The sequence below is a fragment of the Harpia harpyja genome, chromosome 5 (genome assembly GCF_026419915.1).
Source record: "Harpia harpyja isolate bHarHar1 chromosome 5, bHarHar1 primary haplotype, whole genome shotgun sequence".
Classification (NCBI taxonomy): Eukaryota; Metazoa; Chordata; class Aves; order Accipitriformes; family Accipitridae; genus Harpia; species Harpia harpyja.
In genome coordinates, this window is record NC_068944.1 from 22,340,027 (window position 1) to 22,362,991 (window position 22,965).

Below are 22,965 nucleotides of genomic sequence, written 5' to 3' on the forward strand. Positions count from 1 at the left end.
CTGAACACAGTACTCGAGGTGCGGCCTCACCAGTGCCGAGTACAGGGGGACAACCACCTCCCTGTTCCTGCTGGCCACGCTGTTCCTGATACAGGCCAGGATGCCGTTGGCCTTCTTGGCCACCTGGGCACACTGCTGGCTCATATTCAGCCGGCTGTCAACCAGCACCCCCAGGTCTTTCTCTGCCGAGCAGCTTTCCAGCCACTCTTCCCCAAGCCTGTGGCGCTGCATGGGGTTGTTGTGACCCAAGTGCAGGACCCAGCACTTGGCCTTGTTGAACCTCATAGAGTTGGCCTCGGCCCATTGATCCAGCCTGTCCAGATCTCTTTGTAGAGCCTCCCTACCCTCAAGCAGATCGACCCTGCCTCCCAACTTGGTGTCGTCTGCAAACTTGCTGAGGGTGCACTCAATCCCCTCATCCAAATCATCAATAAAGATACTAAACAGAACAGGGCCCAACACCGAGCCCTGGGGAACACCACTCATGACCCGCCGCCAACTGGATTTCACCCCATTCACCACAACCCTCTGGGCTCGGCCATCCAGCCAGTTTTTCACCCAGTTAATAGTGCACTTATCCAGGCCACAAGACGCCAGCTTCTCAAGGAGTATGCCATGAGAGACAGTGTCAAAGGCCTTGCTGAAGTCTAGGAAAATAACATCGACAGCCTTTCCCTCATCCACTAGGCGGGTCACCTGGTCATAGAAGGAGATCAGGTTGGTCAAGCAGGACCGGCCTTTTGTAAACCCATGCTGACTGGGCCTGATCCCCCTCTTATCCTGGACTTGCCATGTGAGTGCTCTCAAGACAAACCGTTCCATAATCTTCCCCAGTACCGAGGTCAGGCTGACAGGCCTGTAGTTCCCCAGATCCTCCCTCCGACCCTTCTTATAAATGGGAGTCACATTGGCAAGCCTCCAGTCCTCTGGGACCTCCCCTGTTGACCAGGAACGCTGATAGATGATAGAGAGTGGCTTGGCAAGGACCTCTGCCAGTTCCCTCAGTACTCTTGGATGGATCCCATCAGGTCCCATAGATTTGTGAGTGTCCAGATGGCGTAGCAGGTCCCTAACTAATTCCTCCTGGATTAAGGGGGGTATGTTATGCTCTTCATCCTTACCTTTCAGCTCATGGGGTGGAGTACCCTGAGGATGGCTGGACTCACTATTAAAGACTGAGGCAAAGAAGGCATTAAGTACTCCGGCCTTTTCCTCATCACTGGTTGCTACGTTCCCTTCTGTATCCATTAAAGGATAGATATTCTCCTTGGGATTCTTTTTACTGTTAACATATTTGTAAAAACATTTTTTGTTGTCCCTTACGATAGTGGCCAGATTTAGTTCTAGCTGAGCTTTCGCCTTTCTAATTTTCTCCCTGTATGATCTAACAAGATCCCTGTACTCCTCCCAAGTTGCCCACCCTTTCCTCCAGAGATGATAAACTCTCCTTTTTTTCTTAAGTCCTAGCAAAAATCCTTGTTTTGATACAAAATCACAGTATTTTTTTAAAGCTGGGTTTTACTTGTATGTACTTTGAGAATTGGATGCCAACCACATACTTGTAACAAAATTATTTAATTGAAATAGTTAAGATTTTGAATGAATATTGCTAATATTTTCATTTTGATTTAGTACTGGACAAAGTTAAGTTAAAACATAGACTTTTCACATTCAAGGAAAGTCATATTCACTTTGTTTTAAATCTAACACTTTAGAATGACTTAATGGAAGTATTCATCTTTTCTTTTGGATGCTCTAGCACTTAGAAAGAAATAGCAGAAGTGTGGGTTGAATTCAAGCAGGAAGGACAAAAATGGGCTTAAGGACAGTTGTACACTACCACTGATACTGGTGGGCCCAGTTCAGATGTTTCTAGTGTATATGTTGCCTGGCAGCATCAAAACTACTTGAGTCCATTTGCAGAAGGGAGTGCAGGTGTTGAGGAGTTCAAGCCCCATGGATTTCAGTGTAAAGAACAAAAGATGTAATGTTTTCAAAAGTTTCCACATGGTTTAGAAACCCAAACTGCAGTGAATTGTGTTGGATATAGGGCCCTCAATCACACAAGCTTTTCTCAAAGTGTTGCTCTCCTTTTGTGAATTATGAACTATGTAGAACTGTATGTCTGAATTTAACTTGAACATAAGTTCTATAATGTCTGTATATTATAACGTAGAATAAGATTTTATGGCAACATGCTCTTCCTTAGAGTATGGATGCATTTAGACCTGCTCTTTTGCACCAGGGAAGCTTTCCTAGGGACCCTCGTTGGGCCAGTGTAATAGCCACTTTAGTTTTAAAGGCTGATCATATTAAGACTAAAACCTTGCGCCTCATGTTTCTCCAAATTCACGGCTACAAGATCATACTCAGTACGTCTGCATGCCTTGTTTTACAGAATAACCAACCATGACTACAGAATCGGGGTCGGACTCTGAGTCCAAGGATAAAGAGCAGGATCAGCAGGAGGGCCCTGCACAGCAAGGGGTGGCGCAGACCCAGCCACAGGACCAGCAGCAGCAGCAGCTGAGCGAAGAGCATCAAAACGCGCTTGAGCAGTTCTCGGCTGTGGCAGCCCACAGCACACCGGTGAAAAAGGAGGAGGTAAGGGAGCCCATGCACGCATGCTCGCTGCACGCAACTAGTTACGTGCCCACTTATTGCTCTTGGGAAATAATGAGCCTGGTGTGTTAGGAGCAGAAATACATATTCCGATATGCATGGAAGGCTGTTTGGTGTGATGCTGTAGATCTTGACTGGTTGGTCTTCTGCATTTAAAAAAATAATAGTTTTCAAGCAGAATGTTTTGAAATTAATGTCAGGTCTTTCTGCCTCCAGTGCTTCAATATAAGGGCAGTCTTATTAACTAAGCAGGAAACATCTTCAGTATTGCATTTGCATTAAATAGCACACAGTGCCAAATTTTAAGAAGCTGAAAATGTTTTTAGAGTTCATTTCTTCTTTGACACCTGCCAAAAACTGATTTCCTGCTTGCCTGTCTGATGTGTGAGCCATGAAGAATCTGTGGTCCCTTAAACTTCTCGTAGTTCTGAAATGACTGCATTATAATTACTTTAACTATTCATGTAATAGGTTTCAGAAGAGCTATCACATGCTTTTCCATTTGGTTCGTTGTTGCACTTATTAAATTTGTGGAAGCTGCTTTCTTTTTCCCGTTAATAATTTCCAGTCAATAGGATTAACAGACATTGTTCTTCATGGTTAAGTGACACACAATTAATGAGGTACCTGCAAATCACATCCCTTAGCTCCATAAGGTTATGACCCCCATCTGATCACATTCACCTTTGAAGAGTGGAATAAGTCAGTCTAAATCCTCCTCTCCTCCACCCTTTAAAAAATTCAGATTGTGTGAAGTGGGGTCCTGTTATTTTACCTAGTTGGGAGTCAGTGCTGGTGAAGCAAGCAGATGTAAGGCATTACTTAAAGTCACCGCGAGTGCTTCTGTAGAAGCTGTTTGGGGCTAGTTGTGGTCTTGGGTTTTAAGCTTTTGTCCAGAGAGCTACAGCCCAAACTTGCTGTTGGTGGGGATAAAATGAGGGTGTAAGCGATTTCAGATACAAAGTATTTTTGTATCTCCCTCATTTAGGGGAGCATTACCTAAATGCTTGGGACAACAAATATTTCTAGGACCAAATTAAAAGAGGTGTCTTACGTCTGACTTCTAATGCCTCAAGAGGTAGACATGGCAGGGCAGGATTTCTGGTGTTTATCGCTCCTGAACATCAACCATTGGAAGAACTGCTTATTTTTTTTTTCTTTGCTGACTATTTTTACCATTGATAACCCTTGATCAGCCTCACTCCATGCCCACCAGAGACCTCTCTGCTCTTGCTTGCACATCCACTGATATTGGGACAATTTTGGTCTCCGAAATAGATAGGAAATTGCATGTAATTAGTTTGGGGAGAAGAGGCAGGGCTGCTTGTCCAAAAGAGAAAGGTACTGCACAAACTGGTCATTAAAGTGTAATTCTATCAGGCCTAGGCATAGGTATTACTAATTTTGTTCTTCCAGACTTCTTCAGTAATCTTTCTGCCCCAAGTTTCTTTTAATGTTAAAAAAACCAAATGAAAACAAACCCCAGAATAACCACAAAAAACCCCAAAACCCTTAGGCACCAAACCTGTCCATCTGTGTTTACAGAGGCATGAGTTTGGAGACCTGAGATGCTGTTGTGTGGTCTGTGATTCCTTCCTTTCCCAAAGAAGATCACCTGTGAGCCGGTATCTCACAGGTAGAAGCCTTGATAGAAGAACTGGGTTAGCAAAGGGATGTGCAAGACCTTCCCATTGAGATTACCAGATTGAATCCAAAAGTCCCTGTTGTAAGCTGGTTGCTGAATCCAGCTGCAGTGATCTGCCCAGTATATTTTGTAGTGGCTTAAGTGTCTGTATCACAGGAAAGAACCACTTAAACACAGCACTAAGAGACAGAGCTAATGGCAATGGCGTCGTTAAAAAAGCCCAAAACTGAAGGAGTAATGAGTATCATTCTCTCTCTTGCCATCTGTAATCGCAGTGAGGAAGTTGATGGTTTTTGCTATTGCTCGTATGAGAGAACCTTGGGAAGAAAGATTTAAGTTACCAATCCATGACGGTGACTTTTTGTTGTCATTCTATACATACAAAAAAGAACATTTTAATGAAGACAAAAAGGCTTTTTCATGTTGAGATTAACAGTTACTACAGAAATTAGTCCTTTCTATCAGGTATGATAATGCAATCTTACTATCTTCCTGCCTTCCTGTCTCATTGAAAATGAGCAAGAAGGCATCACCCAGGTTGGGCACTGATATTTCTGAGCAACTATCATAAGTAGATGGGGTTCATATGTTGTGCAAGCGTGGTAATATTGCTTCATACTCCAGTGAGAAGCTGTGAAGTGTCAAAGGTCGTTACTGCTGAATCCTGTGACTCCAAAGGCTTGCTTCAAGAGGGGGGTCTACCTTCAGAAGGGCTTGAACATACTGTGTCATAGTAAGGTACAGTAATATAGATAGAGATGAGGCAGCTTATGTTCAAAAACCACAAACCCTGAAACAACTTGTGGTGCACTAGAATTGAGTCCGTGACACCGAAAATACTGCAGAAATACAGCACAGAGGTATCTTGGGGAAGAATTTAGGAGAAAATGCAACTATGCTTGCAGAGTTCAAAATAATTCACTGAGTACATGGGTTTTTCACTGGCCTTTTTTTTTTTTTTCTTTTCCCCTAGATACCAGGATGTCATGTTTCTTTAGGAAAAAGAGACTTAATACAGTCTGAAAGTACCTCAATGCCTGAACATGTCAGCATAGTTTGACGGATCTTCTCTAATAGTTCTTGGCATGTTTTGTTCTCTAGACAAACGAGAGAAAATCTTTTGTATTATTTTAACCTAGACACATTCCCCTGATCTTAATGTAGACAGGAACCTTAACAAAATAACCTCAATACCATTTAAAAAAAAAATATAAATAAGCACATTTCTGCTGTAGTCTTGAGTTACCAGGTGTCTTTGTGTGAAGGAAAATAATCACCAATCTGTAAGGATTCATAGAATGTTTTTGTAGGCTGAAGATCCTTCTAAAATTTAAATGGCTGCTGGGTGCCCTTGTTGTGGGCTTTTCTCTCAAGCAGCTTTCCTGTTTTCTTTAAAAAGATTAATTCCATGCCTCTGGGGTTTTTTTTGTTGGTCGCTTTTTCTTGGGGCAGCGTGTTAACTTTCACATGGGAAATCTAATGAGCCACTGGCAATGAGAGTTTATTTCTTCCACTTCTGCCACCTACACATGTGCATGTGCACTTTCCCGGGCAGATTTCTTTAACAAAACACATGGAAATCACCAAATAGTCCCTCTGCCCATCAGCAGCAGTGCAGCACTTCACAGAAGCCCTAGAAGGAGACATCTTCAGTCTTGTTTTTCTCTCGGTGCAGTAGGTTGAACCACTTGCCAGCTGGCCGCAGTTGTGGTAGAGGGGTAGCTGGCCTCAAGCCTTGCTGTGAGCCTGGGGGTGACTCTCCCCCTTCGTCACAGCTACGGTGAGCGTTAAGTGCTCAGCGAACGGCCAATCCACTGACATATGCTGTGCCTTCATCTCCTGCCAGCCTTCAAGGTATGTGAGGACCTTGAGATCCAGACATAGAGCTGGTGTCCAAATGCCAGAAGGAGAAAGTCCTCCAGTGCTGGAGCTAGATGGGGGAAGAGCCGGCTGGCGCTGGGCTGCTCCTGGGGAAGAACATCCACGACTCAGGGGATGAGGTGGATTTTGAAAGCAGCTTTTGTGTTGCTTTTTTGTCTTGCTAGCCCCACTTTCTTCTAGTCTCCCTACCCAGGGAAGCCCAGGAGACCTTTGCTGTGTCCTCTCTCTCAGGGAAAGGAGGAGCGTGGGTCTTGCTTCACCTCTTTGCAGTTGCCTCTTCGCAGGTTGCTGGGGCTTTGGTAGGAGCTGGCGCTGTTGGTAGCAGAGATGATTCCAAATTCCTTTTTTCCCCCATTCGCCCAAAGGCAGAGGGCAAGCTTATGGCTTGTTTGTATGGAGTCTTTTGGGGAAAGTTCCCTGTGATTTAGTGGTACGTTGTTGTTGCTGGTTATAGGACACAAGGTTGTTCTAGTCTCAAAGCAGATTAAAGCCTTTGGATGGATTTGCTCCATTCTCGTGAAGGTTTATTATATACAATGAATGGAAACAGACTTGGAGGATTAATTTAAAATATATTTCCAGCAATGCTTTTTGGTTATTACACTGAAATTGTTCAGAGCCAAAACAGGTTTGGTTTTTTTTTTCCTTGTAGTGAGATAACAGAAAGGTGTTATTTTTATCTTATTTTACTTAAAATTTAGCTTAGGAATTACTGCAGTCCTGTTGAGGTTTTGTTTGGACACTATCAGGGGCATAACTGATGAGAAGGGTAATGACTGTGGCACAGTGCTGTTGCTAGGAAGTGTGAAATGCTGTAGAGCTGTTCTGCTTTCATCTAGTGCCATGGAGAGGACCAGGGGCTGGGCTGCATCACAGTAACTCTTCAAATGGTCTGGCCCTCGGATAAACCCATGCAAAAGTAACCGAAGTTGTTTCTTCTTGCCCCTTTTCCCTGCAGTATATTTGTCTTTCAAATAGCACCTGTTTCTTGCCAGCTTGAGGGACTTATTTGGCATCTGCAGAGAGCAAAATTCAGCCTCTCAAACTGTACTTACCATCCATTAGCCAGCCAGCTGCACATAAAAGTTGTTTGGCCCCTCAGTTCCATCCTGTTTGTTTAACCCTTTGCTCAGGCACTTGGGGAGCCTTTCACTCTCCCAGGCATGTCGGCATCCCCCTGCAAATTCACACTGTCATGGTGGATCTGTGCCCTTATTCAGGGGACTGTTTTCTCACTGACAGTGAAATTAGTGCAAACCTGATGGTCTTTTCCTGTTCCATGTGACACCACGGAAGCATCATATGATTTAATAGGTACAGGGCTTAAAAGTAATATCAACAAACTGTAGGAATATCTGTTCATCACAACGTTTACCAATTACTCAGCATTTCCAACAGACCAAAAAAACAGGTGTAAGAAGTCCAAGAGGGATTTTGTACCTATGGAAAAAGTAGAAGCCTAAAGTATGTTCATGCATGCCCCTCCTCCACAGGTACTCTGTACCTTTTGAAGTGAGAAGAGAGGGCTGGGAGGAATATGGGCAATACAGGAAATCTTTTCAACAGGTAAGGAAGACTCTGTCCTGCATCAGGGGCTTTCTCATACAAGCCTGACACTAGGGTCAGTTAAATGCTTGGGTGCAGGGTGCATAGGGTTTTACATGGCGTGATTGGTTCATCTCCCTTCAAAAAGTATCTTTCTTTCTCTTTATAGCCCACAGACAAAGAACAGGAGTTTGCTGCTGCGAGTGCAAAACAGCTGGAATACCAGCAGCTAGAGGACGACAAGCTCTCTCAAAAATCATCATCTAGCAAACTTTCCAAGTCTCCTCTAAAGATCGTCAAGAAACCGAAAAATATGCAGTGCAAAGTGACACTCCTGGATGGATCGGAATATGCCTGTGAAGTAGAGGTAAATTGCTTTTTGTCTTGTTTTTTGCATCCTGTCTGGAGGAAAATGGTTGAAATTAAATTCGTAATTTAAGCAAAAGAATGAATGGCCTGATATTTCACCAATGCCAAGCACAGAGATGCTTCCCTTGTTTTCTCTGGAGGTTAAAGGTGTTGCACAGATTTGAGCTGGATGAGGATTGTGAGCAGTCCCTGGAACAGCCAGAGACTTTGGATTAATTTTATGTCAGCACATGCCACAACAGAATGCAGAAAATAAATTATGGGCAGCAAGGCCCATAAACAAAGAAGGATTTGATCCTATAGGGCTTCTCTTTTCCTTGGTACTCTGCTGAGTCAAGACTTGTATTGAGTCACTGTCCAAACAGTAATTCTGACCCTCGTGAGATTAGCGGGGCCATGAGAGACACCCAGAGGAGGCAGGGGAAATGTCAGGAGCAAATAGCAGTGATTGTGGGGAGTTTTGTGAGCTTCTCCATGATGTCTGTGAATCATAACTGGGTCGGCATGTTACTGGCAGAAAGTTGCTGGTAGTTTTCTGTAAGGAAACTTGCCTTCCCTGCCAGGAGCCTACTTTTAGGAGGGACGGTCTTTGCTGCACTGTCACTTAGGAACCGGTCTGTGCCTGTGGGCAGAGCCATGCTAAGAGGTTGCCTTGCCTTCAACTCTGGAAGGCCGTGGAGAAGCAGGGCATGAGCGAATTCAGCATCTCAGAGTGGACCCATTTCTCAATTCAGCCTTTCCAGCCATGTCACCGAGGTGGTCTTTGGGCAGTGGACCAGCCTGTCCTGAGCCTGCTTTAGGTCAGGAGGCCGCAAGCAGCGGCCAGGAGGGAAAGTATGTGTGTTGGAGGGCTTGGCAAAGCCAGTCCTCCCTCAGGCAACCACAGGATGCGGTGGCGAAGAAAAGCCACCTGGGGAGGACAGAAGAGTATAAAGGTAGAGGTGGGATAGTCTGCAGGCTTGAAAGAGGAACCCGCAAGAACATGAAGAAGGAGAGAGGGCGGAGGAAAGCAGTATCTGACTGGGAGCCAAATCCTGTTGTCTTCACGGTCAGATTGCACTCGGCCCTTGCATCCTCCAGCCACTCTTGTTTTAAGCCCTCCGGAGAGTGGCAGGTGGGGAGGACCTTTATGATGTTTATTTAACCACGGCTTTACAGTTTGGGCCAAATTCTTCTATGCTAACACAGGAGCTGTGATTTTATTACTCTTACAGCAACTTAGCAGTTATGCTGTCAAGTATCTTTTAGTTTCGCTAGCCAAGCCTGTGTTGTTTCCTTCAGACTAGCAATAGCTATCTGGCCACATACTTTGTGACTATTAAATTGTCATTTCTTGACCTGCGGCCCCAGTTTTGTCTGTCAAGAATAGCGTGCAAACCATTAAGCTGGAAGAATGACTAATACTGGCTTTGATGGAAAGAGTCAAGCTCATTTCAGCTTTTGCCACTTGGCTGTAAAATGTGAGTCACTTTTTGCAATTCAGTCAAGCAAATTTTACCAAATAGGTTTTCTATGGAAATCTTGTCTAGCAGGCTGAACTTTATGAGAATATAAGATGGAGCAGAAGGGGTGACTTGTTATGTTAGAATTCCACTTATGCAAAAAAATGCTGTGAATAATACTTTTAGGAAGTTTCACTTTTTCACTAAACTTTGACTCTGTTGAAGTGTCAAATTGCTAGCATATAAAGGCCATCATGTTTTATTGCTCATCAGATTTCTCTGCTTTGCAAGTTCTGAATAGCTCTTGAAAAATGTCCAATATAAATTTTGTATGCATTTTTTCTACTTACACTGCTGAAATATTTTGAAGTTGTCTTGACTGTCATCAATAATCACTTTATCTACTTCTAAGATGGTTAGACTTCCTAGGCAGAATGTAATATTGATGAGAATAGAGCTCCTAAAAGGATGAATCCTCAAATGACAAAGCTATGACAATGAGCAGACCATAGGGTGCATTGAAACAGAAGTTAGTTGGGAGGCACAAATATTTCAGGGAACAAGTGCAGCTGGGGTGATGCATGCATTTACATACCTTAAATGGACGATCCAGACTTTGCATCCTTCCTAGGTCGTATTGTCAGCATACTGTGTGTATTGAGGATGCAACTGCAGGTACTTCTCTGGCACAGCCCACTCTGGCCCATGGGAACACTTGGTAGATCCCCAGGGGAGTCCACTTTCCAAGTGCGTGAAGTTCAGCTACAGCAAAAGGATGCTGTGTCCAGTCAAGAGAAATTATGTGACTTTCACTGTGCTTTTTCTCCCAGGGAGAAAAAGTATATACAAAGGGAGTTAGTAGGGCAGGGAGACTGAGGGTCTGTCTTAGGAGACATCTCAGGAAACCATGTAGGAGGCTGAAGGTGAAGTTCTGCTATGGTAATTTTGCATAACAACAAAGTTCTGTGGCTGTTTCACAGAAGCTCAGTGCTGCAGCATAAGAAATAATCTGTCGCGTTTCAGAAAAATGCTATCACATTTTAAGGATCATCCTCAAGTGAACTTACTATATCCCTTTAAACTGGGGCGGGGGGGGGAATATATCTATATCTATATAGATATAAATAAAGTATACTGAAAGACCTAACAAATTATGGAGGTCAGTAAATTCCCCAAGATTAATTCCTGAAGAGAAGGGGGAGAGAGGAGGACAACACATGGCTATCAAATATTTAATATTTTCATTCCTTGTGTTTAACCCACTTGAATGCATCTTTCAGTGTGGATGGTAGCTCAGGGTAGGGATGTGACGGTGGATGTGTCAGAAATGTCATCCTATGTTGTTAGCTCCTGTCTTCCAGCTCTGTCTGTGTGTCGTGCTTCTACCCACTGAAGGCTACAAAGCAGTGTGATCTAGAAGGACCATAAACTTAGAAACCTAATTCTGAGCTAGAATAATAGCTCTGTCAGTGAATGTTTTGGACATGGGCCAGATATTTATCCCTCTAGAATTGCATTCCCTAGTCTGGGAGTTGGGGATCGTTATAGAATCCATCAGTTACTCTATAGAGTGCTTTGCAAATGACAAATGCTTTTATATACGTTAAATATTAATATAATTTAAAGGAGCTTATTGCTCTCAAGTAGAGCACAACCTACAGCTTATCAATTATGTGTTCATCCAGTTAATGACCTGACAGCCGAAATTGCATGTAGTCACAGATTGAGATGCTGCTGAGGCAGGTTTGCTTAATCCATTATCCCCTTGGTGTCCTTTGTTTCAAAAGCCCCTCTTTCTTATTCCATATTTAATGCTGAGCGTCTTCACTGCCTGCTTCTGTATCTTTCAGTCTCTCTCACGTTCAGTACTTTGCATTTGCGACACCAGGAGTTTTTCATGTTGTGTGAGATATATCTACACGGGAAAATGTGGTGAAGGTAACCTCAAAGCTAAGGTTAACAGTGGTTCATCTAATGTGGTATCCATTTGGTGAAAGAAGCTTAAGCAGATGCCAGGTAAAAGCTTTCTCCTGAGGCCCCACGGTGTTACTGCCTGTGTGCTGTATCCATCCTGACCCAGAAAGTCTTTCATGCAGTAAGACATCACAAGCCAAAACCAGGTTAAGTAGGTAACCCAACCTGTTCATTCATCCTCCTCCAAAACCATAAACCAGAAGCATTACCACCTGTACCCCCACTGCCTCTCTCATCTGGGAGCCTACAGATGGTAGCGGCAGGCTTATTTAAGAAGGGTGTTCCCTTTCAGAGGTGGGATGGCCACCTAATGGTGCTTTGTCTGTCCAGGGACAGCTGTTGGCTTTTGGAGCAGAAGTATTTGCTGAACACTGACATTGTCCCTGGTACTTTGTCAAAGAAAAACAGCCTCAGGGTGGCTATGTGGTTCTCCCATGTCATGAAGAAGCTGGAGGTTTCTAATGGGTGCTCAGTCACAGGAGTCAACACAGCCTGCTCAGAGGGATACTGAGCAGTGATTTCCACCTAGATGTCCATCCCTGCTGGAAGTGGTTCTCCTTGTGCTCTTCATTGCACTCTCCCAGCCAGCACTGGCATCAGAAATACTCTTTGTCAAAAGCAGCCAAGCCCACAGTTGGGGCCAAAACTGTACTGCAGAGAGGGTGCTGAAGACTTCTCTGTTAAGTGAGCTCTGACCTACACTTTGCATTTGTTGGTTTGGAGAACCAAAGATAAAGCAAGATCCAAGACTGCAAATTGATTTCAGATAACCTTAAAAAAGACAGTGAACACACTAGTTCAGGTTTTTCCTAAGATACAAGAAAACAAGCAGAAGTAACTTATTTCTGGGTTCTTCCCACTTTAAGTAGGGGTTTTCAAGTGCTGTAGTACATTTATGCTATTTCTAGGATTTATTTCCTTCCTCTTCCCTCTCTGCCCCATCTCAATTTTCTGTTATCAAGACTACTGCATTTTAATTAAAAGATGCAGGTGGAACCAACTGTCATCTTCTCCCTTACATGCAGCCTAATTTGAAGTGTCTTTCTAAAACAGGTTAGAATTTGCCTTCATCGTTTCTGCTCTAAACATATACTTGCTATTAATTGCAAAGTGAGATCAGAAAACTATAACATTTCATTTTTCAAAGGCTTAGCTGTCTGAGCCCATTGGTAATTTATACTCTCTCTTGGTTCCTCCATGGCTCTGACTTTCTTATTGTGCTGGACACCAGTAAATGAAAACAAATGTTTCCATAGCAGCCTGTCGGTGGCATCTCTGCAGGCCTACATCAAACAGAGTGAGTTGCCGTAGGATTCAGATAGGCTGCAGAGCACATGCAAAGCTGACGTCTTGGAAAGCATTACCGGTATCCCCTCTTCTTGGTGGGTGGTGGTCAGCTCAGGTAGGAGGGGACTGGTAAAAATACACTGATTTGGGACTTTTTTCCCCTCCATTTTTTCTCAGTCATGCTGCCGCTGGGACCTGGGCAGTAGTTGGGTGTCCCATGCTGTAGCCGCTGCTACGCCTTTGTGATGAGCCTCTGGTGACTTCCTCCCTGATGGAGAGCCCATTTCCTTAATGGGTTTCCCTGCGTCCTCAGGTGACTTCAGAATAGCATACTTGAGTTGAAATGGTGAGAAGTTTTAGTTCCAGATATGTAAAACCAATGTTTATAACATCGACAGAGGCAGACTGGAGTGAACAGATCCCTTTCTGCCCTACACAAGTATGTGCTGAAACCCCTTTTTGGAGGCAAAATGGGCATGAAATAAATGGATTCTCAAATAGGATGGAGTATTGCATTTCATATGAATTTTTATTTTTCCTGTTAAAAAGTGAGAGTACATGGATGCTTCTTTAAAAAATAAGTCATTAAAGGTGGTCTTAGGACAGGCTTTGAAGAATAGAGAACAAGCAGACTTATTTCTGCTCTGCCACCACTGCCAGAAATGAAAGACAGCGGTGGCTGACTTCAGTGCTGCATGCGGTTCTTTTCCTGGCTTGCAAGACTACCTCTGGAGGAAAAACCCTTCTGTGCTTCTGTATGGCAGTGGGGGACCGCATGGCCCCCTTGTCCCCGTCCCCATGCGGCATCCGAGCCAACCCTTGCCCTGGAGGCATCTCAGTGTGGACCTGCACACTGCTTTTGCACGGGGAGTTTAATAACATTGAATTTCTCATCCATTTTGAGGTAGGCTTTAAGGTCAAGAAGGAAACCTCTGTAATAAGATGCACTCTGGTTTCTGAAGGATACAGTTTCAGTTACCCCCTGCACATTTTAATTGTTTAATGGATTCCACACAGTCTCTTGCAAATGGCTTTACATGTGAAACTGATTACTGAATGCAAGAGGGAGTTTTTTTAGCAAGTCTTTTCCTTTTGACCTACTCGTTGCTTACATTTCAGTTAATTTAATATGAAGAGCTTTGTTTTAGGTTTTTGTTCCTTCCTCGGGATGTGTTTCAGTAAATGTGACTGGGTTGAGATGCATCGTCGTTGTTACACAGAATGTTTTCTGTCCCCAGACCCGCTAATTAGGGCTGACGTAGAGTAGCCAGGGGATTCAGTTAAGGTCTATGTTACCTGACACATGTCAGTAGGAGTCTGAGTATTGCCTGAATATGTTCCAGCTGAATAGAGTTAATACAAAACTCTTCTGGCTTGCTTTTTCCAAATACTGTAGGCAGCTTTTTATGAGTTAAAATACTTGTCAATTCAAAAAGCATAATGGTCTGGAAATCGATACCAATGTTGTCCAGCTCATAGTAATCAACTGTGAGGCTGAGCAGAAAGAGGTTTTTTTGCTTCAGTTTGGTAATTGAAAGAAAAATAAAAATGTTTGGGCTCCCTTTTAGTGATGATGATGATGATGATTTCACTGAAGCTAAAGAAATCTAAATTTAAAAAAGTCACTTCAGATTGAGCCAAGCCTTTTGGAAATGCCACAAGGCGGAGAGAGGATGCTGGTGTGGCACTTGTGGAGCTGGAGCATTTCCTCCTTGCCAGGAGAGGCTCACCTCCCCCAGCTTTCCTGCAGCTTCTCGCAGCTGGGAATGTCTGGGCTGCACGGTATTCAGGGAAAAGGTCTCTTATAACCTTGGTAGGAAGACACACCTAAGCGATTAGACAGCTGGGGTCTCTTGTATTTCCTCCAGTTAATATGCAAGTATTTTACAGAGACTGAAGAAGAACCAAGAATTAAAACCAAGTCACTCCTTCAGATGTTGTATGGAGTAAACAGCACATTGGGCTTTAAATTCCACCTTTTGGCACGGGAGAGGAAATGTTCACAATCAAAATGAATGCAAAAAGTTTAAAATAACAAAAAAAAAAATATTTGTACGTGTCCTCTCCACATACATTTTCTGCATTTAGTTCTCTTATCTCTTGCCTTTTGTTAATAGTTTCTGAAAGTGATTTGTGCAGTGAAATGATGGGTTTAGCAGACAAAAATCTTAATTTTGATACTTTGGAGGTGCCAGCCATTTTTCATAATGGTGAAAACGATTGAGAGGGGTCAACCTACATTGACAAATACTTTCAGCTGCCCTGAAATTGCATTTTCTAGGGAACAAATGATTAGCTGAAAACTTCCTAGTGAAATGTTGCCTCTGGTTCCCTCCCCTTTTGTGCACCAGTGGGACACAAGCCAGGCAACAGGAGCTTGTTCTCCATCTGGTGAAGTTTTAAAAAATTGTTTGGTCACGCACGCTCAAACCCAGGTACTGCAAGGCTCATTGCTGCTTAACCAGTTTGCAAGCGCCTGGGAGAGGATGATCTTTTACTTTCCTTTTACCCCAGACAGATAGAGGTCTTTTGGCTCCAGGGGTCCTGTCCTTGTCACTGTCCTTGCTGATGGCCTCACCAGGGTGAGACTGCGTCAAGCCCTCCATGTTTGTTTTCTCCGGGCTTGTCTTTCTGTGCTATGGTTTCTGTGCAATTTATTTATTTTTTTCACTCCAGCCTGGCAATGTAGGTCAGGGAGAGCTCTGTGGCTTTTAAACTCATATGGCAAGATTACTCTGTAAATCGGACTATGTTGACAGTAGAGCTTTTTCAACTGAAAATAAACAAAATGTTTATGGTTGATTTTTGCTGATATATGCCAGTAACTATTTATGTTACAGGTAGCAGTTGGTTCCCCCTTTCTGTGTCGATGCGAGGCTTATGCATAGTTAGCAGTTACACAGGAGAGATGAGTGTTTGCTGAGCTCATCCAAGTATAGGTAGAATAAGGAAAATATTTATAAGCCCCACTGGAAAGCTTCAACTGCTGTATTGAATCCCAAGAAACCCACTTGAGTTACTGCAGAGTAACTCTTGCAGGAGGTGGTAGGGCAATCAGGAGGCATTAAGCCAATGGATCAACTGTACGTCTAGTTAAAATCCAAGCCCAAACAATCTGTGTTCTCAAGAAAGCTGAGCAAGGGGGCTACTTTCTCTGTTGAAAAGCCTCCAAAATTGTGGAATAAGGTTTATTATTTTAGGTTAGGATTTAGCAAATGTGTGAGACTAATCAGTGTGCTGAGAATTGGACTGCTGTTTGAGAAATAGTATCCACTATTTTTTTCCTTTATCAGAGGGTATTGCTTGTGAGCTGTTACCAGATCTCAGTTTTTACAGTATGAATCCTGTTGATGCACTTGGGATGCCAAAGCATTTGCTAATCATCACGTTTGACAGGTATTTCCGTAGCCTTTGTGCACATGCAGCCGTGGCTGTTACGCTTCCACGTATAAAGACATGCTCCAGAGTATTTATTATTTCTCAGGTGCCCCCTTTTGCTGCTTTGCATTGCCATGAACAAAGTGCCTGCTTTTTTCCTAAGCATGCATACTGTGTAGCACACACGTCGGTACGCTTAGAGCTCACATGATGCAAGTGCTGGTGTCATCTCTGCTGCTGATGTAGAAGGCAAAAACCCTAATTTGGTTTGATGCCAGAATCGGGAATAGGTCACCAATCTTCTTACTGGGATTTAGCAGTCCTCTGGGTTTTTTTAGATTAGTGCTGGCTTTTTAGGATTGCAAGCTCAAAAGGCATTAAAGAAGGTTGCCCCTGAAAAAAACTATGTCGTGTTATACAATGTCATTGACACTTGCTGCAGGTATGTAACTGTAGCATAGACAGTGTTACATACTTATCTAAATGCTTGTATTAAATAGTTAGGAGATAGGTGTCAGAAAAGGTTATTTTCAGGAATGGTAATATATTTCAGTGTGCTATATTACAATAAATATTATCAATAAGCTGATAAATTGTATTACTACCATGATGGGAGAAAAAAAAAATTATCAGTCATCACTGTATGTCAAAATACCTTCTAGGCTACTAGAAGTTTTCTTACGTGGTGTTCATTTCTATGTGCAGAGCAGTTTGGGATAGAGTTCTAAATTAAAAAGCAGAGATAGGCAAAACACTATTGCAGTTTTTATTTCAAACTATTAGAATATATTAGTCATGTACTGGGATGTATATGCAGGTTCACACATAAAAAAGTTAATAAAGAAATAGAACACTTGGAAAGGTTGTATTGGTGTGCAGCTTTCAGGAAAAGCATTTCCTTATATGAAATATACTTACATTGAAAAAAGAAGTTGTTTTAACACAGCTTTCTGAAATTGCCTAGTTCTTAGTTCTCCCCACATTTGACTAAATTGTTTTTTCAGTAGATTGTGTTTGGAATTGTGACCTGGGACATTTCTAAATGCAGTTTACCATTGAAGTATGTAAAAGATTAAATGGTACTTCCTCTTGAGAACCAAAAAATGAATGTGTGATGTACCGGTTCTCCTGTGTTCCCGCTGAGAAAAGAAGCTGGGTTGACAATGTTAGTGACTACAATCTCCACATCATCCTGCTCTACCAATATAGCTTGATATCTCAGGAATCTTTGCGGAGAAAGCCAATGTCCACCTTTCGCTTCCAGTACTGCTGATACTGTGTGAGACACCAAAACAGTCATTTTCTGGCCCAGAGTAAACTTTCGGGCTTCCTGTATATTCAATATCACAGCCGCAACTGCCCGCAGGCATCAGTCGTGTCTAACTGCTTAGAAAGGTAGGCAACTGCCTGTCGATATGGACCCAGGTTTTGTGCTAATATTCCCAGGGCAATGCCCTGCTTCTCGTGGGAGTAAAGAAGAAACGGCTCACATCCAGGAGTTCTAAGGCCGGGGCCGACATCAAAGCCTCTTTCAGTAGCTGAAAGGCTCGTTTGGTCTCCTTGTTCCACTCAAGGTGTTTCTGCTCAGTGGCTGTCAACGCATACAGTGGTTTAACAAGCAATCCATAATTATAGATCCACAATCGGCACCACCCTGTCATTCCCAGAAGGGTCCGTAACTCTTTTACTGTCTGAGGTCTCCGAGTTTGGCATATTTGCCTCCTTACGGGCCTGTCCCGAAGTTCTTTGTCCCACACTAATTTCATAGCCCAAATAATTCACTTTGCGTTGCATTACCTGTGCCTTTTTCTTGGATACCCGGTACCCCTGGAGTCCCAGGAAATTCAACAGACTCACTGTCCATGTCATACAATCTTCCTCTGTTTTGGTGGCGATCAGGATATCATCCACATACTGCAACAGCTTCCCCTCCTCAGATGGGGCTTCCCAGGATTCTAAGTCTTTTGCAAGCTGATTGCCAAAAATGGTAGGACTATTCTTAAATCCTTGTGGCAACACCGTCCAAGTGAGCTGGGTCTTTCGACCACTCTTGGGGTTTTCCCATTCAAATGCAAATAATTTTTGGCTGGCTTCATGGAGAGGGAGGCAAAAGAAAGCATCCTTCAAATCTAAAACAGTAAACCAAGTCAATTCAGGTGTTAATACGGTCAACAGGGTATATGGGTTCGCCACTACGGGTAAAGATCTTCAGTTATCTTATTCACTGCCCATAAGTCTTGGACCACCCGATATGACCCATCGGGCTTCCGAACAGGTAATATAGGGGTATTGAATTCAGACTCACACTCTTTTAATAATCCCAGCTGCAAAAATTTTTCTATCACCGGCCGGATTCCTTCTCTGTCTTCCTTCTTTAGGGGATATTGTTTAATTCTTACTGGCTTTTGGCCTTCCTTGATCCTAACTTCAACAGGTGGAGCACTTTTCGCTCTTCCAGGTGCATCGGTAGCCCATGCCCCCGGGTACACTTGGTTTAAGATGTCCTCGTTAATGCTTCCTTCTAGGGGGAGACTGGTTAAAGTTAGGCTCAATATTTGAATATATTGCTGATCTTTTACCTCCAGAGTAATTTCTCCCTTTTTGAATACAATTTTTGCTCCCAATTGTTCCAACAAGTCCCTTCCCAAAAGTGCCTTTGGGGAGTTGGGCATATATAAAAATTTATGAATGCCCCACTGTTTTCCTAATTTATATTCTAAAGGTTTACAAAAATATGCCTTTTCACTTTGGCCAGTCGCTCCTTTCACCATGACATAATCATCTCCCAGGGGCATCAAAGCTTGATTCAGAACCGAGTATGTTGCTCCTGTATCTACCAAAAATTCTACCTCTTGTTGTGTTTTCCCTAGCTTAATTATAACCAGTGGATCTGCTAGGGTAGATTCCCCAGGTTCCCATCAGTCTCCCTTCACATGGGCTACCGTTCTTCCTGTTTGAGCCCTCTGATCCTCCTTGTTCCTTGGGCATTCCTTTTTCCAATGACCAAATTTCTTACACAAAGCGCATTGATCCTTGCCCAGTCGGGGCAAGTCTCGTCTAGGCCCTCTTCCTCTTTCTTCCTGGATAACAGCCATTAATTTCCTTTGCCCCTGCCTATATCCTTCCTCTCTGTTACTAAATACTCTCCATGATTCATCTAACAATATTTCTAAATTCCTACTCTCTGTAGGCCGTAATTTCTGAAGTTTGCACCTTATATCCCTTGTAGATTGCCCCAAAACCAGGGAGACTAATTGTTGTATTCCTGCCTCTGACCCAGGATCCAGCGGTGTGCTGCGGCGCATTACATCCCTCAATCGATCCAGGAATTCAGATGGAGACTCGGAAGGACTCTGTTTAACTGCATATAAAGCTGACCAATTTATAGTTTTTGGGGATTGCTCTCTCTATTCCTTTTGTAATCCACTCCTGATACCCCTGCAATCTTTCCATATGTGCAGATCTATTAACATCCCACTTTGGGTCTTGGAGAGGGAAATATTCCTTAATGTCCTCTCCTGTAATCTTATAATGATCTTCAGCAAGGTTCCCTGCTGTTTTTAAAATCAGCTGTTTCTCTGTCTCAGTCATATATTCCAATAATATCTGTATATCCTTCCAATCAGGGTTATGCTGTTTTACAATAAATTGGAAATGCTTAGTTACACCTATCGGATCTCTCCTATAATCTTTTGCAACCTTTTTCCATTCCCCTAGGTCAGCAGTAGAAAAGGGTACTTCGATTAACATCGTCCCACCATCCGGCCCCACCACCTCTCGGAGAGGTGCTTGTAAAGCTGTTGAGGTAGTTTTCTTCCTAGTACGGGAAGATACAGGGCTGTTCAGGGGGTCGGAGTTCTATCCGAGTCTGCATCCTGTTCCTGTGGTCGAGGGGGAGGCTTAAACAAATCAGTTAGATCTTGTTCTGGTGCTTGATGGATTTTATTTGTCTTTGTACATCTTTGTCCAATACTACATGCCGAACAACACCGCCTCAGTTTACCTCTAAGCTTCTTGTTGTTCTCTCGCTCAAGTGCAAGCACCATGGGGTCCTGTGGGGGTACCATTCCACAGTCCCTTTGCCACTCCGGATGATTTTGGAGGGTGAAAAACATGTCTGCATATGAAACCTCATCGCATATTCCTTCTCTCCTTAAAAACAGCATTAGTTGTAATAAAGTATTATAATCTATTGACCCATTAAGTGGCCACTTAGCATCACCTTCTAACTTATACAATGGCCACCACTGACTGCAATATTTAATAAGGTTCTTTTTACTTTCCGTACCTCCGGTCCCAACAATATCTTTCCAGTGGGCAATTACACAACCCAGAGGACTCTTCCTCAATACTCCTCCTTGATTGTTTCCCATTTTAATACTCTTCCTTGATTCTTAAGTTTGATTTTGGCTTCTCCTTTTAATAAGCTTCTATGCAAATCGTTCCTTACACTTCTTTATAGTCTTCCCCCAGTTTCCCTCCCACACGTCCCAAATTTCTGGAATTAAATTTTCCTTTACACACCAACCTCACTATTACGGATTCTTAGTGAACTCTTTCCCAATCATAAAAGTGTGGAATTTGGGGAAAACACTCAAGGCAGTCTGGTTTCCATCTGCTAGATGTACAGTACCACCTTCTCCCACAAGATTTACACTTCATCAAAACCCAAGCCGGATGCTAATTACTATATAGTCCAGTTACAAGCCCACATACAAAGCAGGGAATCACCCCTATTAATACGTAAAGAAAGACATTCACACATTAACAAACATACATACACCTATAAATTTCAACATATCATTTCCACACACCCACACAAAATCTTTAACATAAATTTCCAAACATTCACATCATACAATCATTGCTCCAGTTGACAACCTTCCAGCAGCTGCAAAAATAAACCAAGCGCAATTGCGAGGGGGTCCTCTTACCCCATAAACCAAGCGCAATTGGGAGGGGGTGCGCCTACCCTTCTCCTGCCTCTTATATACCAGTCATCGACAGGTCCGTCCTGGCTCCCGATACCGGGATACAGCAGTCACCCCGGATTTGCTCGATCTACCCCCAAGATCGCTAGCGGCCGCTCTCTCGGTCAGCAAATCCGCCCTTACCATACAGGGTACCCTCCTCCCATACGGGGACTACGCTGCTCGCCAGACGTCTCTGCGCGATTTACCAGCTGCCCCGGCCTGTACTTTTACAGGCTACCTTTGTAAACATACCGTTTAGTCCGCGGCTTCAGGAGGTTGTTGTCTGCTCCCGCGGTGAGCGGCTGGCAGCGGAGGCTCCTCGGAGGAAAGTGCTTGGGGCGCGCCTAGGGGCATCCGCTCCGCAGTCGGTCCCGCAGCTGAGCAGAGAGTCTCCTGCCTGGCTCGCCAAACTGACGTGCGGAAAACAGACTCCACAGTCAGTGAGATTGTAAAGTAGGTATGTTCATTCAGCGCTGGGCAGCACGGGGGGCTAGTCCCACCAAAGTCGTGCGCACCCGACTCGGCAGTTTGTCTCAAGTTTATACAGTCAAGTGTTACATATTCACAATACGCCTATACATATGCATGACCTATCCCACTTCCTATTAAAATTAGCTCCGAGAGGTCATTCCCATAGTCTCCTCTCAACTGCGCTTGCGCAGTGCCTCTTTATGGTGGTCGTCTGGTGGTCACAGAGATGAAGATAGATGACTCCTCTTCGTCACCACTAGTAACCTTTTTTCTTGCACAGGCTCAGTGGTTTCTTGGTATTCACCCAAGCCGCAAGACTAGTCTTAGCTGGCTCTTGGGGCCTGCTCCTGCTTCTTATCAGGAGCTGTCTTTACCTCATTGTCTGGTCCTTGGGACTAGCTCTTCTTATCAAAGACTGTCTTTGCCTCAGCTAATTTCAACAATGTAAGCGCTAAACATCATCCTTCATCCCCCCTTATTATGTCTACTGAGATTCTTTTGACTCCCCTTGTCTCACTTTGAACCTTTTCTTTTCATTGCCTGTAGGGTTTTCTTGCCACCTGAAAAGCTGGCAGAAAGGTCTTGTTCAGTATCTCCTACACATGCTGGTGAACTGATTACAAACTGGATGAGAGTATTATGTCCATCCAAGGGATACGTGCATCCTCATAGATGTTCATTTGTAATACTCTGCATATGCCAAACCCAAGATTTTTCCCTAAGAAACATAAAATAGTTGGATTAAAAAGACCAGATTAGTTAATTTCTTTTATCTTTAAACTTTTCTATGTTTGTCTGTGTGGGAGAGGGGAGTGGGTTATTTGTTGTTAGCTTTATCACTCTGTATATCTTACTGCTGTCTTTGGTGTACAATGTTGTACTGGTAACTTCAGCAAAGTTTTTGTTGCGTAGCAGAAGCGACTTTCTTTAAAATGTTTTGTATAATGCCTAGAACACCACTCTCAACACACCGAACTTCCAGATGAACTAAACGTTGATGTTTCTGGAAGTGCCAGTGCCATTTTCAGCAAGCACAGCAGGGGATGTAGGGGCCTAAATTCCGGTGGTTGAGTCATGTTAGGCTTTTAAAAGCTCTCATCCTGCAAGTTATACTTGCTGATTTTCTGCCAATTAACACTCCAGGAAAGATTCTTCATCCTATTCTTCTTCCTGGATGCTCCCTACTTAGCTTCCTGCTGGGGACTTCAGTTGTGAAACGGTAGATTTGAAGAAATTCAGGGTTTCTTTTCTCTTCTGTCACCTTTCTCCTTCATCTTCTTTTCCCCATGCAGAAAAACTGTGGAGAAGTGTAAACAGCACAAGAGCAAATCCTTTGAAAACGCAAATAACAAATGTGTAGAAGTGAAATGAAGTTAAA

The 22,965-nt window shown here is 43.4% G+C and overlaps 1 protein-coding gene across 30 annotated transcripts in view; it reads left to right on the plus strand.

The window, feature by feature from the left end:
• The window catches only part of EPB41L3 (erythrocyte membrane protein band 4.1 like 3), a 150,220-nt gene that overhangs the window by 76,819 nt on the left and 50,436 nt on the right, over positions 1-22,965 (plus strand). For 28 of the 30 annotated variants that reach the window (XM_052787329.1, XM_052787332.1, XM_052787325.1 and 25 more), the window contains exons 2-3: positions 2,399-2,604; positions 7,863-8,060. In XM_052787329.1, the coding sequence (XP_052643289.1) occupies positions 2,410-2,604; positions 7,863-8,060 (393 nt within the window). In that variant the 5' untranslated portion in view covers positions 2,399-2,409. The remainder of the gene's footprint in view (positions 1-2,398; positions 2,605-7,862; positions 8,061-22,965) is intronic. The other 2 variants (XM_052787334.1, XM_052787336.1) reach the window with 1 other exon arrangement.